Here is a 15,693-nt window from a genome sequence, read left to right as displayed (position 1 = left end):
GCCATGTTCTAATCCTATTCTCACCTCGCCAGATATCACGAAGCCTTTCATCCTCCATGTCGACGCCAGTGGTATCGGCATCGGGGGTGACCTAATGCAACAACAAGGCGAGGAGAATCTACCTGTTAGCGACTACAGCTACAAGGAACCACCGCACAATCGACAGGGATCTACTCATCGTCCTGAACTTTCAGCACTTCGAACCATACCTGAAGAGTGCTCGGTCTACCACCATCTACACGGACCACAACACCCTACACTTCCTGCAGCAAGCCCAATTCAACAATCGACGGCTTCTACAATGGACTTGATATCTGCAGAAATTCAACCTGGAGATCTCTACAACAAGGGGTCTGACATCATCATAGCAGACGCTCTCTTCAGAGTCAATGAGGTAGAGGCTGCTCCTCCTACCACTCTACCTCCTGAAGACGTAACTTCACTGGAACCGCAGGCTTCGCGGGGGAGTTGTGACGATAATCTCTTTCAAGAGAGATTGAGTCTGCTCTTCCCTACTTTAAGTTACGCCAAAGACACAAGTATAAGATGCTACATTCAAGATATGTCACCAGTAGCACAAAACGTTTTGACCAGGAGGCAAAACGTATCCAAGATCCCCCTACTCCACACACCCTCCACGCGCCGGCTCGTCATCAAACCAGCTAACTACCCTTCACCAGCTTGCCTGCCTCTGATTGGCTACTCACCAGCCGCGCACCTGCACACAGCACCTCAGTGCCCTCTACACGAATCGTCGTCTGAGCCTGACCAGCAATCCACTTCAGAATATTCCTTGTGCTCTTACAGATGACATCTCTCTCTGGCATACTCACTCGTATACTGAGGGAGGTTTCAGCCATAGCCGATATTCTCAGCACCATTTTAACATTGTATTTTGTATTTCACATTGTCTTTGAATTTTCTTTATTATTTAACTGTGATTTAACTTCCCGAGATTTGTCTTTATTTTCATTTATGTTTAAAGTAAATATATTAAAGTTTCATTGTTCATATTTTGCGTTTTACGTGTTCCTCCCTCTCACTTATCACAGGCAAGCAGTCTATATTTTGTTTAAAGTGTGACCAGGTTTTGACACCTGCCATTGGAGGACTGCCGAACATCAACACTCCAACACTTTCCCGTCACAATATATATATATATATATATATATATATATATATATATATATATATATATATATATATATATATATATATATATATATATATATATATATATATATATATATGTCGTACCTAGTAGCCAGAACGCAGTTTTTGGCCTACTATGCAAGGCCCGATTTGCCTAATAAGCCAAGTTTTCCTGAATTAATTTATTTTCTCTAATTTTTTTCTTATGAAATGATAAAGCTACTCATTTCATTATGTATGAGGTCAAATTTTTTTTGTTGGAGTTAAAATTAACGTAGATATATGACCGAACCTAACCAACCCTACCTAACCTAACCTAACCTATCTCTATAGGTTAGATTAGGTTAGGTAGCAGAAAAAGTTAGGTTAGGTTAGGTTAGGTTAGGTAGGTTAGGTAGTCGAAAAACCATTAATTCATGGAAACTTGGCTTATTAGGCAAATTGGGCCTTGCATAGTAGGCTGAGAAGTGCGTTCTGGCTACTAGGTACGACATATATATATATATATATATATATATATATATATATATATATATAATAACTGAAAACTCACACCCCAGAAGTGACTCGAACCCATACTGTCAGGAGCAACGCAACTGGTATGTACAGGACACCTTAATCCACTTGACCATCACGACCAGACATAAGGAGGTGATAGCTGAAGCTATTTGAACCTCCCCCCCCCTCCCCCCCCCCCCCCCGCCGGCACCCGGATAGTAATCTTGGGCACAGCATTTTATCAAATCACCTCATTCTTTGAGGCACACGTGAGGAACACAAATGCGAACAAGCCAGAATGGTCCCCAGGACTATATGCAACTGAAAACTCACACCCCAGAAGTGACTCGAACCCATACTGCCAGGAGCAACAAAACTGGTATGTACAGGACGCCTTAATCCACTTGACCATCATGACCGGACATATAGAGGTGATAGCCGAAGTTATTTGACCCCCCCCCCCCCCGCCTGCACCTGGATGGTAATCTTGGGCATAGCATTTTATTAAATCACCTCATTCTTTGGGGCACACGTGAGGAACACAAATGCGAACAAGCCTGAATGGTCCCCAGGACTATATGCAACGGAAAACTCATTTCAATAAACTTCAAGACGACTATGGCTTAGGATATGCCTATGGCAATGTTAAGACACAAACCAAGTAACCCACTACGCCCTATAATCAGCCAAATACCAACTCCAACCTATCACCTGGCAAAAAGACTCAATGAACTCCTAACTCCATACACTCCAAGTAAGTATAGTCTACAGTCATCAGCAGATTTCCTAGAAATAATCAAATCTACTCAGCCGGATGGAATCATCGCTTCCCTGGACGTTGAATCCCTATTTACCAACGTCCCAGTCAACACAACCATAGGAATGATACTGGACAGAGTATACAGAGACGAGAACACCCCAAATTTAGACATACCTGAGCAACACTTGAAGAGTCTTCTCGAAGCATGTACAAAGGAAGCCCCTTTCATCAGTCCACAAGGAGACATGTATTTACAAATAGACGGAGTAGCAATGGGCTCCCCCTTAGGAGTTTTATTTGCAAATTTTTATATAGGAACCATCGAAGACAGGGTCTTCAGTAGCAGACAAAAACGAACTGTATATTGCTGTTATGTAGATGACATAATCGTAATAGTAAAAGACTCAGATGAACTAATTGATCTAAAAAGCCATCTAGAGAGAGAGAGTCAGTACTCCGATTTACACATGAAAATAGTGAAAATAACAGTCTGCCATTCTTGGATGTACTAATAACAAAAACAGGAACCTCTTTAAGCACCAACGTATATACCAAGCCCACCAACATAGGATTATGCCTGAACGGAAGAAATGAGTGCCCCCAAAGATACAAAGCCAGTGTTCTCAATGCTTATATTCGTCGAGCGCTTATTCATTGCTCTGAATGGATCAACGTGAGTAGCGAGTTTGAAAGAGTAACTCAGGTATTGGTGAACAACGGATATATCAACGCGGAAATAAATGCTGCTATAAAAAGACACTTGGACCGATGGTATAATCCTGAACCTAGAACAGAAACCACAATACCTCCAATAAAATTATATTACAAATCAACCATGCACAGTGAACATATAAAAGAGGAAAGAATAATGATAGAAATAATCCGTAAAGGAGTAAAAAGCACTACTCCTAACCAAAACATAAACCTGATAATATTCTACAAAACCAAGAAGACTTCCGAACTCCTTATCAAAAACAGCCCGAAGCCGACGGAGAACCCTCTACAGCAGTCAAGCGTTGTATACATGTACACTTGCCCCCACGAAGGATGTAACCTTCAATCTAAGTACATAGGTATGACGTCGACCAAGCGGACGAGGCGTTTGACATGCCATCTTCAATCAGGTGCCCCCAGGAATCACATGAGAGAAGCCCATGACACCACCCTAACAAGAGAAATGTTGAACAAAAATACCTGTATAATAGATAAAACCCAAGATGTAAGAAGATTACAAATTCTTGAAGCAATTCACAAAAGAATAGAACAACCTACCATGAACACCCAAATCACGGAACTATTTACTCTACCCACCATGAGAGTAAGGACAAGACCAGAACATAACGATGCCAACACAGAAGACACTGTTCAACATTATAGGCCAATTACACCTGATTAATCTTTGTATATAGATAGGAGCTGCCTCGTATGGGCCAATAGGCCTTCCGCAGTTACCTCTATTGTTATGTTCTTATGTTTCACCCCCCATTTATCCCTTATGTATCCCCCCCCCCCCATGTGTTCACCTTTATTGTCTTATCACCTGACCCAGTGCGGGTATAAAATCAACCAGTCCTGAAAATTCTTTTCTCTTGAGAATGAACCACGGAGGTTCGAAACGTTGTGCAAATTGTATAAATAAGTGTAATACATTCTATAGTAATTCACTTATTTTCTTCACCTTGAAATTACGAAAATGAGTTTTAGAGAACTCCTCTTTCAGCTAAGCCCTGATGCTAAGAAAATAGTTAGAGGGATAGAAGCCCTAAATCAGAAGATAGTAAATACAGAATATGCGGTCATATTCAATGCGATATATATATTATATATATAAGCCTGAATGGTTCCCAGGCATACATGCAACTGAAAACTCACACCCCAGAAGTGACTCGAACCCATACTGCCAGGAGCACTATGCAACTGGTGTACAGGGCACCTTATCCACTCGACCATCACGACTGGACAAAAGCTGGTGGTAGCTAAGGCTATTTCCCTATCAGCCCGCCGGCACTCTGATGGTAATCTTGGGCATAGTATTTTATCAAATCACCTCATTCTTCGGGGCACACGTGAGGAACACAAATGCGAACAAGCCTGAATGGTCCCCAGGACTATATGCAACTGAAAACTCACACCCCAGAAGTGACCCCATACCGGTCGTAAGGGGTCCGGTCGTGTTGGTCGAGTGGATAAGGTGTCCTGTACACCAATTGCATAGTGCTTCTGGCAATATGGATTCGAGTCACTTCTGGGGTGGGAGTTTTCAGTTAGAAGAAGGATATATATATATATATATATATATATATATATATATATATATATATATATATATATATATATATATATATATATATATATATATATGTCGTACCTAGTAGCCAGAACGCCCTTCTCAGCCTACTATGCAAGGCCCGATTTGCCTAATAAGCCAAGTTTTCCTGAATTAATATATTTTCACTAAATTTTTTCTTATGAAATGATAAAGCTACCCATTTCATTATGTATGAGGTCAATTTTTTTTTATTGGAGTTAAAATTAACGTAGATATATGACCGAACCTAACCAACCCTACCTAACCTAACCTAACCTATCTTTAAAGGTTAGGTTAGGTTAGGTAGCCGAAAAAGTTAGGTTAGGTTAGGTTAGGTAGGTTAGGTCGTCGAAAAACAATTAGTTCATGAAATCTTGGCTTATTAGGCAAATCGGACCTTGCATAGTAGGCCCAGAAGTGCGTTCTGGCTACTAGGTACGACATATATATATATATATATATATATATATATATATATATATATATATATATATATATATTAGTATATTTTGGTAGCAGTCTTTCCTGTAGACATATATTATTAAATATGACCGAAAAAGTAAGATTAATAATTCTAACACGAATTTTCTCAATCTTTCGTACATTTCTTTTCACTGTTGGAGGTAAATCAAAAATCAATTCTCCAAAATTCATTTTTATTTCTAGTCTGACGCGACACGAGCGCGTTTTGTAAAACTTATTACATTTTCAAAGACTTTAGTTCACAAATACACAACTGAATAGAACTTACGCATCTCCGATTTTATATCTACATTTGAGTGAGGTGGAAGGGGTGATGTGGCATTAACACAAGACAGAACAAGAAATGGCATTAATAGGGTATTAATTTCATCAACACAAGACAGAACACGAAACAATGGAAACCCACTTCGGCCAATCATTAGCCAGATACCCACACCCACATACAGACTGGCGAAGCGACTCAACGGCCTGCTGACTCCTTATGTTCCTTGCGCCGTCAGCCTGAAGTCTCCAAAGGAATTTGTTGACTTACTGCGGGGCACACGGGCCACAGGGATAAGAGCCTCGTTGGACGTAGAATCGCTGTTTACCAACGTACCTGTGGACGAGACAATCGGGATGATAGCCGACAGAGTGTATCGTGATCCAGCCTGTACTCCTCTTGACATACCAGAAAATATTCTGAGGAAACTACTCCAAGCTTGTACTAAAGAGGCACCCTTCTTGAGCCCGGATGGGCACATGTATAAGCAAGTACATGGGGTCGCCATGGGTTCTCCCCTAGGTGTCCTGTTTGCAAACTTCTACATGGGTACCATCGAGCAAAAAGTCTTAGTCGACATGAACTTGAAACCGGCCATATACTGCAGGTATGTTGACGACATTTTTACACAGGTACCTGATGTCAGACATCTGCAGGAGCTGAAGGAGGCATTTGAGCAGAGTTCCGTGTTGTGTTTCACTTACGAGATGGAAAAGGATGGGAAGCTGCCCTTTCTAGATGTAACAGTCATGGAAAAGAGCGGAGGTTTCCACACTGCAGTCTACACTAAGGAAACGAACATAGGAATGTGCCTAAATGCCAACAGCGACTGCCCAGACAGGTACAAGAGGAGTGTTGTTAACGCATATGTCGACCGTGCTCTCAGCCACAGCTCAGAATGGAAGCAAGTCGACGAAGAACTCTGTAGGGTAAGGCAGGTCCTAGTCAACAACGGCTTCTCCAATGGTTTCGTCGAAGACATCATAAGAAGGAAAGTGAAACGCCATGCAACCTCTGAAGAGACAACAAACACAACACCTATACCCCCTATTAGACTATTTTACAGGAACTTCTTTTCCACAGCTCATAAAACGGAGGAAAGGGTCCTGAAAGATATTGTTAATAGAAACGTTATCCCTACAGACAGAAATCAGAGGATACAACTGACGATTTACTATAAAACCAGAAAAACGGCCAGCCTACTCATGAGAAACTCTCCAGACACAAAACAGAACGCTTTAAAAGAGACTAACGTCGTCTATGCCTTCAAATGCCCTCTTGGGGACTGTAAGCTCCAAAAAACCCAGTATATAGGCAAGACAACAACATCTCTTTCTAGGCGTTTAACGATGCATAAGCAACAGAGCTCCATTAAGGAACATATAATCTCTTCCCACAAACAAACCATCGCCAGAGAAATCCTAGTAAACAACACAGAAATCATCGATAGATACAGCGATAGCAGGCGGCTTGACGTTTGCGAGGCACTACACATCAAGAAGTCAACACCAGCAATCAACAGCCAATTAATGCACAACTATATTCTACCCACCTCAAGACTCCGCTTCAATATAGAAGCATCAAGAAATATGGACCAATAGGCTTTCTACAAACACTTCTATTCAATACCCATTGTTTCGTGTTCTGTCTTGTGTTGATGAAATTAATACCCTATTAATATCACCTCTTGTTCTGTCTTGTGTTGATGAAATTAATACCCTATTAATGCCATTTCTTGTTCTGTCTTGTGTTAATGCCACATCACCCCTTCCACCTCACTCAAATGTAGATATAAAATCGGAGATGCGTAAGTTCTATTCAGTTGTGTATTTGTGAACTAAAGTCTTTGAAAATGTAATAAGTTTTACGAAACGCACTCGTGTCGCGTCAGACTAGAAATAAAAATGAATTTGGGAGAATTGATTTTTGATTTACCTCCAACAGTGAAAAGAAATGTACGAAAGATTGAGAAAATTCGTGTTAGAATTATTAATCTTACTTTTTCGGTCATATTTAATAATATATATATATATATATATATATATATATATATATATATATATATATATATATATATATATATATATATATATATATATATATATATATGTCGTACCTAGTAGCCAGAATGCACTTTTTGGCCTACTATGCAAGGCCCGATTTGCCTAATAAGCCATGTTTTCCTGAATTATTATATTTTCTCTAATTTTTTTCTTATGAAATGATAAAGCTACCCATTTCATTATGTATGACGTCAGTTTTTTTTATTGGAGTTCAAATTAACGTAGATATATGACCGAACCTAACCAACCCTACCTAATCTAACCTAACCTATCTTTATACGTTAGGTTAGGTTAGGTAGCCGAAAAAGTTAGGTTAGGTTAGGTTAGGTAGGTTAGGTCGTCGAAAAACAATTAATTCAAGAAAACTTGGCTTATTAGGCAAATCGGGCCTTGCATAGTAGGCCGAGAAGTGCGTTCTGGCTACTAGGTACGACATATATATATATATATATATATATATATATATATATATATATATATATATATATATATATATATATATATATATATATATATATATATATATATATATATATATATATGTCGTACCTAGTAGCCAGAACTCACTTTTTGGCCTACTATTCAAGGCCCGATTTGCCTAATAAGCCAAGTTTTCTTGAATTAATATATTTATTCTAATTTTTTTCTCATGAAATGATAAAGCTACCCATTTCATTATGTATGAGGTCAATTTTTTTTTATTGGAGTTAAAATTAACGTAAATATATGACCGAACCTAACCAACCCTACCTAACCTAACCTAACCTATCTTTATAGGTTAGGTTTGGTTAGGTAGCCGAAAAAGTTAGGTTAGGTTAGGTTAGGTAGGTTAGGTAGTCGAAAAACAATTAATTCATGAAAACTTGGCTTATTAGGCAAATCGGGCCTTGCATAGTAGGCCGAGAAGTGCGTTCTGGCTACTAAGTACGACATATATATATATATATATATATATATATATATATATATATATATATATATATATATATATATATATATATATATATATATATGCGGAAAATCCACAGAGAAATATGAAATGAGGTGAACGTTTCGGCTTGTTAAAGCCTTTGTCAACCCCAGACTGACTCAACTTTGACTGACTTTGAGTCAGTCTGGGGTTGACAAAGGCTTTAACAAGCCGAAACGTTCACCTCATTTCATATTTCTCTGTGGATTTTCCGCATATATATATATATATATATATATATATATATATATATATATATATATATATATATATATATATATATATATATATATATATATATATATATATATATATATATATATATATGTCGTACCTAGTAGCCAGAACGCACTTCTCAGCCTACTATGCAAGGCCCGATTTGCCTAGTAAGCCAAGTTTTCGTGAATTAATATATTTTCTCTAATTTTTTTCTTATGAAATGATAAAGCTACCCATTTCATTATGTATGAGGTCAATTTTTCTTTATTGGAGTTAAAATTAACGTAGATATATGACCGAACCTAACCAACCCTACCTAACCTAACCTAACCTATCTTTATAGCTTAGGTTAGGTATGGTAGCCGAAAAAGTTAGGTTAGGTTAGGTTAGGTAGGTTAGGTAGTCGAAAAACAATTAATTCATGAAAACTTGGCTTATTAGGCAAATCGGGCCTTGCATAGTAGGCCGAGAAGTGCGTTCTGGCTACTAGGTACGACATATATATATATATATATATATATATATATATATATATATATATATATATATATATATATATATATATATATATATATATATTTATATGACAGTGTCAGACCACGAAGGAAGAATTGAAACAGGGATTTCCTTAAGTACTCACGTATCTAATAATACATCATCAGAAGGGTGAGCTACAAGTACATAGATTTAGACATAAATAGGGAAGAGTTATTCTAAACAAGGAGGAACATATTTCGAAAATGAATGATCTCCTCCAAGATTCTTCAACGTACACTAAACTCAGGAAAAATCCTCTTGAGGACATCATCAAGTTCTTCAATAGCAGCTTGAGGAAGTTGATAAGTAAGCATAAAGATCTTCTTAATCAATTTACTACTTCATCACCTTCATTACCTTATTTCTATGGACTTGTCAAGACGCATAAACCTAACAATCCCATGAGGCCTATCATCAGTTCTGTGGGATCCATTTCTTACAAGCTTTCTAAATGGCTTACCAAAATCTTGTCCCCATTGTTAGGAACTATTTCCTTTTCTCATTTGACCAATTCTATTGAATTAGTTAACTAATTAAATAATGTTCCGATCACTCCTGATGTGAAGTTAATCAGTTTTGACGTTCGTTCCTTGTTTACAAAGGTACCTGTTGATGATATTCTTGATTATCTTGCTCATGAACTAATGATTCATGTTTTACCTCTTTTTGCTGATATTGTTGTCAATCTCGTTAACCTGTGCATAGAAGAATGTAAATTTACCTTTGATAATGAGTATTATTTACAGACTTTTGGAATGGCAATGGGGAATACTTTATCGCCATTGCTTTCAAACTTGTACATGGAATTCTTCGAAAAGAAATTTGTTTCAAAAATTACTTCTGAAATCATTCAATGGTTTTTAAAAATCAAGTGGCAAGGTATATGCCTGCAAGTTCGGGATGAGTTGTATTTGTATAATCTTTGACAAGCCTAATTGATGTATGTACAAAAGCCGAAAAGTACTCAATTGCCTAATGGCGAAGATTGTGCTGAAGGTCTAACTTCTCTCACTTACTGTACGTAATTTTAACTCAGCTCTCATAATAAATACTCTCGTAGACTTTGTAGCCCCACGAATCTGGAGCTTCACGGATCATGAAGAAGAGCAATAACAGCTTGATTCAAGCATTCATTGTCTGAACTGTTATTCAAAAGGATGAAATCTTCTTTCTCCTTAAACAGCTTTACAATTTTGAAACAGTGGGACCAGATAAGATCATTTAGAACTCATACATATCTGTGTGCATCTTTTGTATTCGCATCTATTAAATCTGTCAAACTCAAGGAATTTTTCATCGGGATGGTAGATGGCATATATATAATTGCAACCCACAAAACGAAAACTCGTTCAATTATCAGCAAAGTTCCCGAGACAAAATTACAAAATAAATATTTTTGTGTATTAAAACATAGATTGCTGTTTCAGGGAAAAAACATTATGCTTCTGATCTTTTGTTACTCTTCACAAAGTACCATCATTCACTGCAGGACACCAAGATCTGTTGTGCTGTAGACCCGGACACGTCAGACGATTTTTATTGGGTTTGACACTCTAGATATCTACAAATCTTCAAGCACTTGGTACCTCAGGATTCATTTTGCAGATAATAAGGAACTATTTCTCAGATGTGAAAAATGAAACCGAATCGGAGAGTAACTCAACTGGTGACAGTGAACCACAAGATAGTGTGCTATCTTGTAGTTCACTGTGTTATGGAGAGAGAGAGAGAGAGAGAGAGAGAGAGAGAGAGAGAGAGAGAGAGTAATTATTTCTCTCATATTCAGTTAAATATTCAGTAGTATGCTTTAAATTGGCGTATTTATTTAAATATTAAATAAAGTAATTTGTGTATTAAATTTTTTACCGCTTTTGACGAATATTTTCATGTAAACTGTGTGTGTTTTGTGTCTCTGGCATAAAGAGACAAAGAAGGACACTTACCTTTAATGCAGCAGGAACAGTCTCTTGAGAGACAGAGATCAGGGAGTTGCAACTCATCTACATTGCACGTGCGGTCACAGCGGCCTCCCTTGAGGGCACACGTGAAGGTCAAATCCTGGCACAAGGGCTCTGTCGGTATGAGCAAATTGTGAACAATGTAACTGAAAGTTGATTGAATATATATAACGATTTTACGGGATGTCAGTCTATACACAAATACTTAAGTAAACACAGTGGATCTCATCCCAATATTATCGTTAGTGGAGATCAGAGCTCTAAGTTGTGTAAATTTGTAAAATTATATAAATGTTGCTGTGGTTCAGCATCGCGTGGTCGGATACAGCTAGTGTGTGTGTATATATATATATATATATATATATATATATATATATATATATATATATATATATATATATATATATATATATATATATATATATGTCGTACCTAGTAGCCAGAACTCACTTCTATGCCTAATATGCAAGGCCCAATTTGCCTAATAAGCCAAGTTTTCATGAATTAATATATTTTCTTTATTTTTTTCTTATGAAATGATAAAGCTACCCATTTCGTTATGTATGAGGTCAATATTTTTTTATTGGAGTTAAAATTAACGTAGATATATGACCGAACCTAACCAACCCTACCTAACCTAACCTAACCTATCTTTATAGGTTAGGTTAGGTTAGGTAGCTGAAAAGGTTAGGTTAGGTTAGGTTAGGTAGGTTAGGTAGTCGAAAAACAATTAATTCATGAAAACTTGGCTTATTAGGCAAATCGGGCCTTGCATAGTAGTCATAGAAGTGCGTTCTGGCTACTAGGTACGACATATATATATATATATATATATATATATATATATATATATATATATATATATATATATATATATATATATATGTCGTACCTAGTAGCCAGAACGCACTTCTCAGCCTACTATGCAAGGACCGATTTGCCTAATAAGCCAAGTTTTTATGAATTAATTGTTTTTCGACTACCTAACCGACCTAACCTAACCTACCCTAACTTTTTTTGGCTACCTAACCTAACCTAACCTATAAAGATAGGTTAGGTTAGGTTAGGTAGGGTTGGTTAGGTTCGGACATATATCTACGTTAATTTTAACTCCAATAAAAAAAAAATTGACCTCATACATAATGAAATGGGTAGCTTTATCATTTCATAAGAAAAAAATTAGAGAAAATATATTAATTCTGGAAAACTTGGCTTGTTAGGCAAATCGGGCCTTGCATAGTAGGCTCAGAAGTGCGTTCTGGCTATTAGGTACGACATATATATATATATATATATATATATATATATATATATATATATATATATATATATATGTCGTACCTAGTAGCCAGAACGCACTTCTAAGCCTACTATGCAAGGCCTGATTTGCTTAATAAGCCAAGTTTTCCTGAATTATTATATTTTCTCCAATTTTTTTCTTATGAAATGATAAAGCTACCCATTTCATTATGTATGAGGTCAATTTTTTTTTACTGGAGTTAAAATTAACGTAGATATATGACCGAACCTAACCAACCCTACCTAACCTAACCTAACCTATCTTTATAGGTTAGGTTAGGTTAGGTAGCCGAAAACGTTAGGTTAGGTTAGGTTAGGTAGGTTAGGTAGACGAAAAACCATTAATTCATGAAAACTTGGCTTATTAGGCAAATTGGGCCTTGCATAGTAGGCTGAGAAGTGCGTTCCGGCTATTAGGTACGACATATATATATATATATATATATATATATATATATATATATATATATATATATATATATATATATATATATATATATATATATATATATATATATATATATATATATATATATATATATATGTCGTACCTAGTAGCCAGAACGCACTTCTCAGCCTACTTTGCAAGGCCTGATTTGCCTAATAAGCCAAGTTTTCCTGAATTAATATATTTTCTCTAATTTTTTTCTTATGAAATGATAAAGCTACCCATTTCATTATGTATGAGGTCAATTTTTTTTAATGGAGTTAAAATTAACGTAGATATATGACCGAACCTAACCAACCCTACCTAACCTAACCTAACCTATCTTTATAGGTTAGGTTAGGTTAGGTAGCCGAAAAAGTTAGGTTAGGTTAGGTTAGGTAGGTTAGGTAGTCGAAAAACAATTAATTCATGAAAACTTGGCTTATTAGGCAAATCGGGCCTTGCATAGTAGGCTGAGAAGTGCGTTCTGGCTACTAGGTACGACATATATATATGTCGTACCTAGTAGCCAGAACGCACTTCTCAGCCTACTATGCAAGGCCCGATTTGCCTAATAAGCCAAGTTTTCCTGAATTAATATATTTTCTCTAATTTTTTTCTTATGAAATGATAAAGCTACCCATTTCATTATGTATGAGGTCAATTTTTTTTTATTGGAGTTAAAATTAACGTAGATATATGACCGAACCTAACCAACCCTCCCTAACCTAACCTAACCTAACCTACCTAACCTAACCTAACCTATCTTTATAGGTTAGGTTAGGTTAGGTAGCTGAAAAAGTTAGGTTAGGTTAGGTTAGGTAGGTTAGGTTGCCGAAAAACAATTAATTCATAAAAACTCGGCTTATTAGGCAAATCGGGCCTTGCATAGTAGGCTGAGAAGTGCGTTCTGGCTACTAGGTACGACATATATATATATATATATATATATATATATATATATATATATATATATATATATATATATATATATATATTTATATATATATATATATATATATATATATATATATATATATATATATATATATATATATATGCGAACAAGCCTGAATGGTCCCCAGGCATATATGCAACTGAAAACTCACACCCCAGAAGTGACTCGAACCCATACTGCCAAAAGCAATGCAACTAATGTACAGGATCCATTAACCACTCGACCAACACGACAGGACAAAAGAGGATGGTAGCCGAGCATCTATTAAATCTGTCTAACTCAGTGAATTTTGCCTTGGGATGGTAGATGGCATATATATATTTGCAACCCACAAAACGAAAACTCGTTCAATTATCAGCAAAGTCCTGAGACAAAATTACAAAATAAATCATTTGTGTATTACAACATAGATTGATGTTTCAGGAAAAAAACATACTGCTTCTGATCTTTTGTTAAACCTTTTCACAAAGTACCATCATTCACTGGAGGACACCAAGATCTGTTGTGCTGTAGACCTGGACACGTCAGACGATTTTTATTGGGTTTGGCACTCTAGACATCTAAAATCTTCAAGCAATTGGTACCTCAGGATTCATTTTGCAGATAATAAGGAACTATTTTTCAGATGTGAAAAATTAAACACAATTATAGAGTAACTCAACTGGTGCCAGAGAACTACAAAATAGTGTGCTTAGCCCTTTATTATGTATTGTCTATTTCATCGATCTACAACACCTCTTTCATGAAGCTGAGGCCAATGCTGATAATGGAACTCAAATGTTTACAAATAGGAAAAACAACTACCAACTGGAATGATGTCATTAATCATATACTTGAAAATATATCTACCTGAGGCAGAATATGGCAGAAATACAAAGGAGTTGCTAATAATATTTCAGTGATGAACCTGACATCTTGGGTATGAAGTTTACCTCTTCAGTAGCCTGAAGAGCTACCTGCTAAGCCTAGCAGACAAAGCAGTAAAGATACTTCCTGCCTTATTTTGCATCCCTCATTCATTTTTGACAGCAGGGATTGCAAAACCTAATATGAACATGGACATATATGTGCCAACCCGTCCTCATACAAACAACGTCGCCCTTTTTGCTCATATGTGTTAAGGCTAAAAATTGTCGTACTGCAAAATGAAAATTTATTTTCCAAAATGATATGTATCCACTGCAGCAGGTTTGGGCTCTCTGGTAGGTTAGGAGAGTAGCAAGGTCTCCTAAGGTTTCAAAACGTTATGAAAACGAATAATTTAAAGTGTCCTCTCCTAACCTAACTGACTAAGCCAGAGGACCGAAACAGAAAACGGGACAGTACGTCACTTTCGCGAGCTGCTTTCATTTTCTGGTAGGGCAATTTTTGGCCTTAGTACGCATATGAGCGAAAAGCGACGTTATTTGTAAGAGGACTACGCATATGAGCGAAAAGCGACGTTATTTGTAAGAGGACAGGTTGATGAACTCGACCGAAAAAGTGAGTTCTCCAATTTTCGAAATCTTCAATGACGGGATAATGAGATTATTTTTTTTATCATATCTTAAATTTAATGAAACTGATTTCGAATTGTTACTGTAAACGAACAAAATTGTAATGTTGGTATATGCTAACTATTGTATTCAACAAAGATTTTACGCTTCAAAGAAAAACAAAATAAAATTTCATACTTTCATTAGTTGATTCAAACAATTTATGAAATGCACTTTCATAGTTAATAACCATTTCACTTTTTTCTTAGTAAGAGACATAAATGTTCTTACAACTCACATCTTTTATTCTATTTAGTGAATACA

The 15,693-nt window shown here is 36.5% G+C and overlaps 1 protein-coding gene across 1 annotated transcript in view; it reads right to left on the bottom strand.

Moving 5' to 3' along the window:
- LOC138367666 (keratin-associated protein 4-3-like) overlaps positions 1-15,622 on the bottom strand; it is an 89,862-nt gene extending 74,240 nt beyond the window's left edge. Inside the window, exons 1-2 of the mRNA XM_069329620.1 lie at positions 15,568-15,622; positions 11,196-11,324 (exon numbers count right to left, since the gene is read on the bottom strand). Of these exons, the coding sequence (XP_069185721.1) occupies positions 11,196-11,324; positions 15,568-15,622 (184 nt within the window). The remainder of the gene's footprint in view (positions 1-11,195; positions 11,325-15,567) is intronic.
- Between the last annotated feature and the right edge of the window lie 71 nt (positions 15,623-15,693).

The sequence above is a fragment of the Procambarus clarkii genome, chromosome 23, assembly GCF_040958095.1.
Source record: "Procambarus clarkii isolate CNS0578487 chromosome 23, FALCON_Pclarkii_2.0, whole genome shotgun sequence".
In the NCBI taxonomy this organism is placed as follows: Eukaryota; Metazoa; Arthropoda; class Malacostraca; order Decapoda; family Cambaridae; genus Procambarus; species Procambarus clarkii.
The sequence above is the reverse complement of the archived record's forward strand: the minus strand, read 5'-3'. Positions and strand labels throughout refer to the sequence as shown.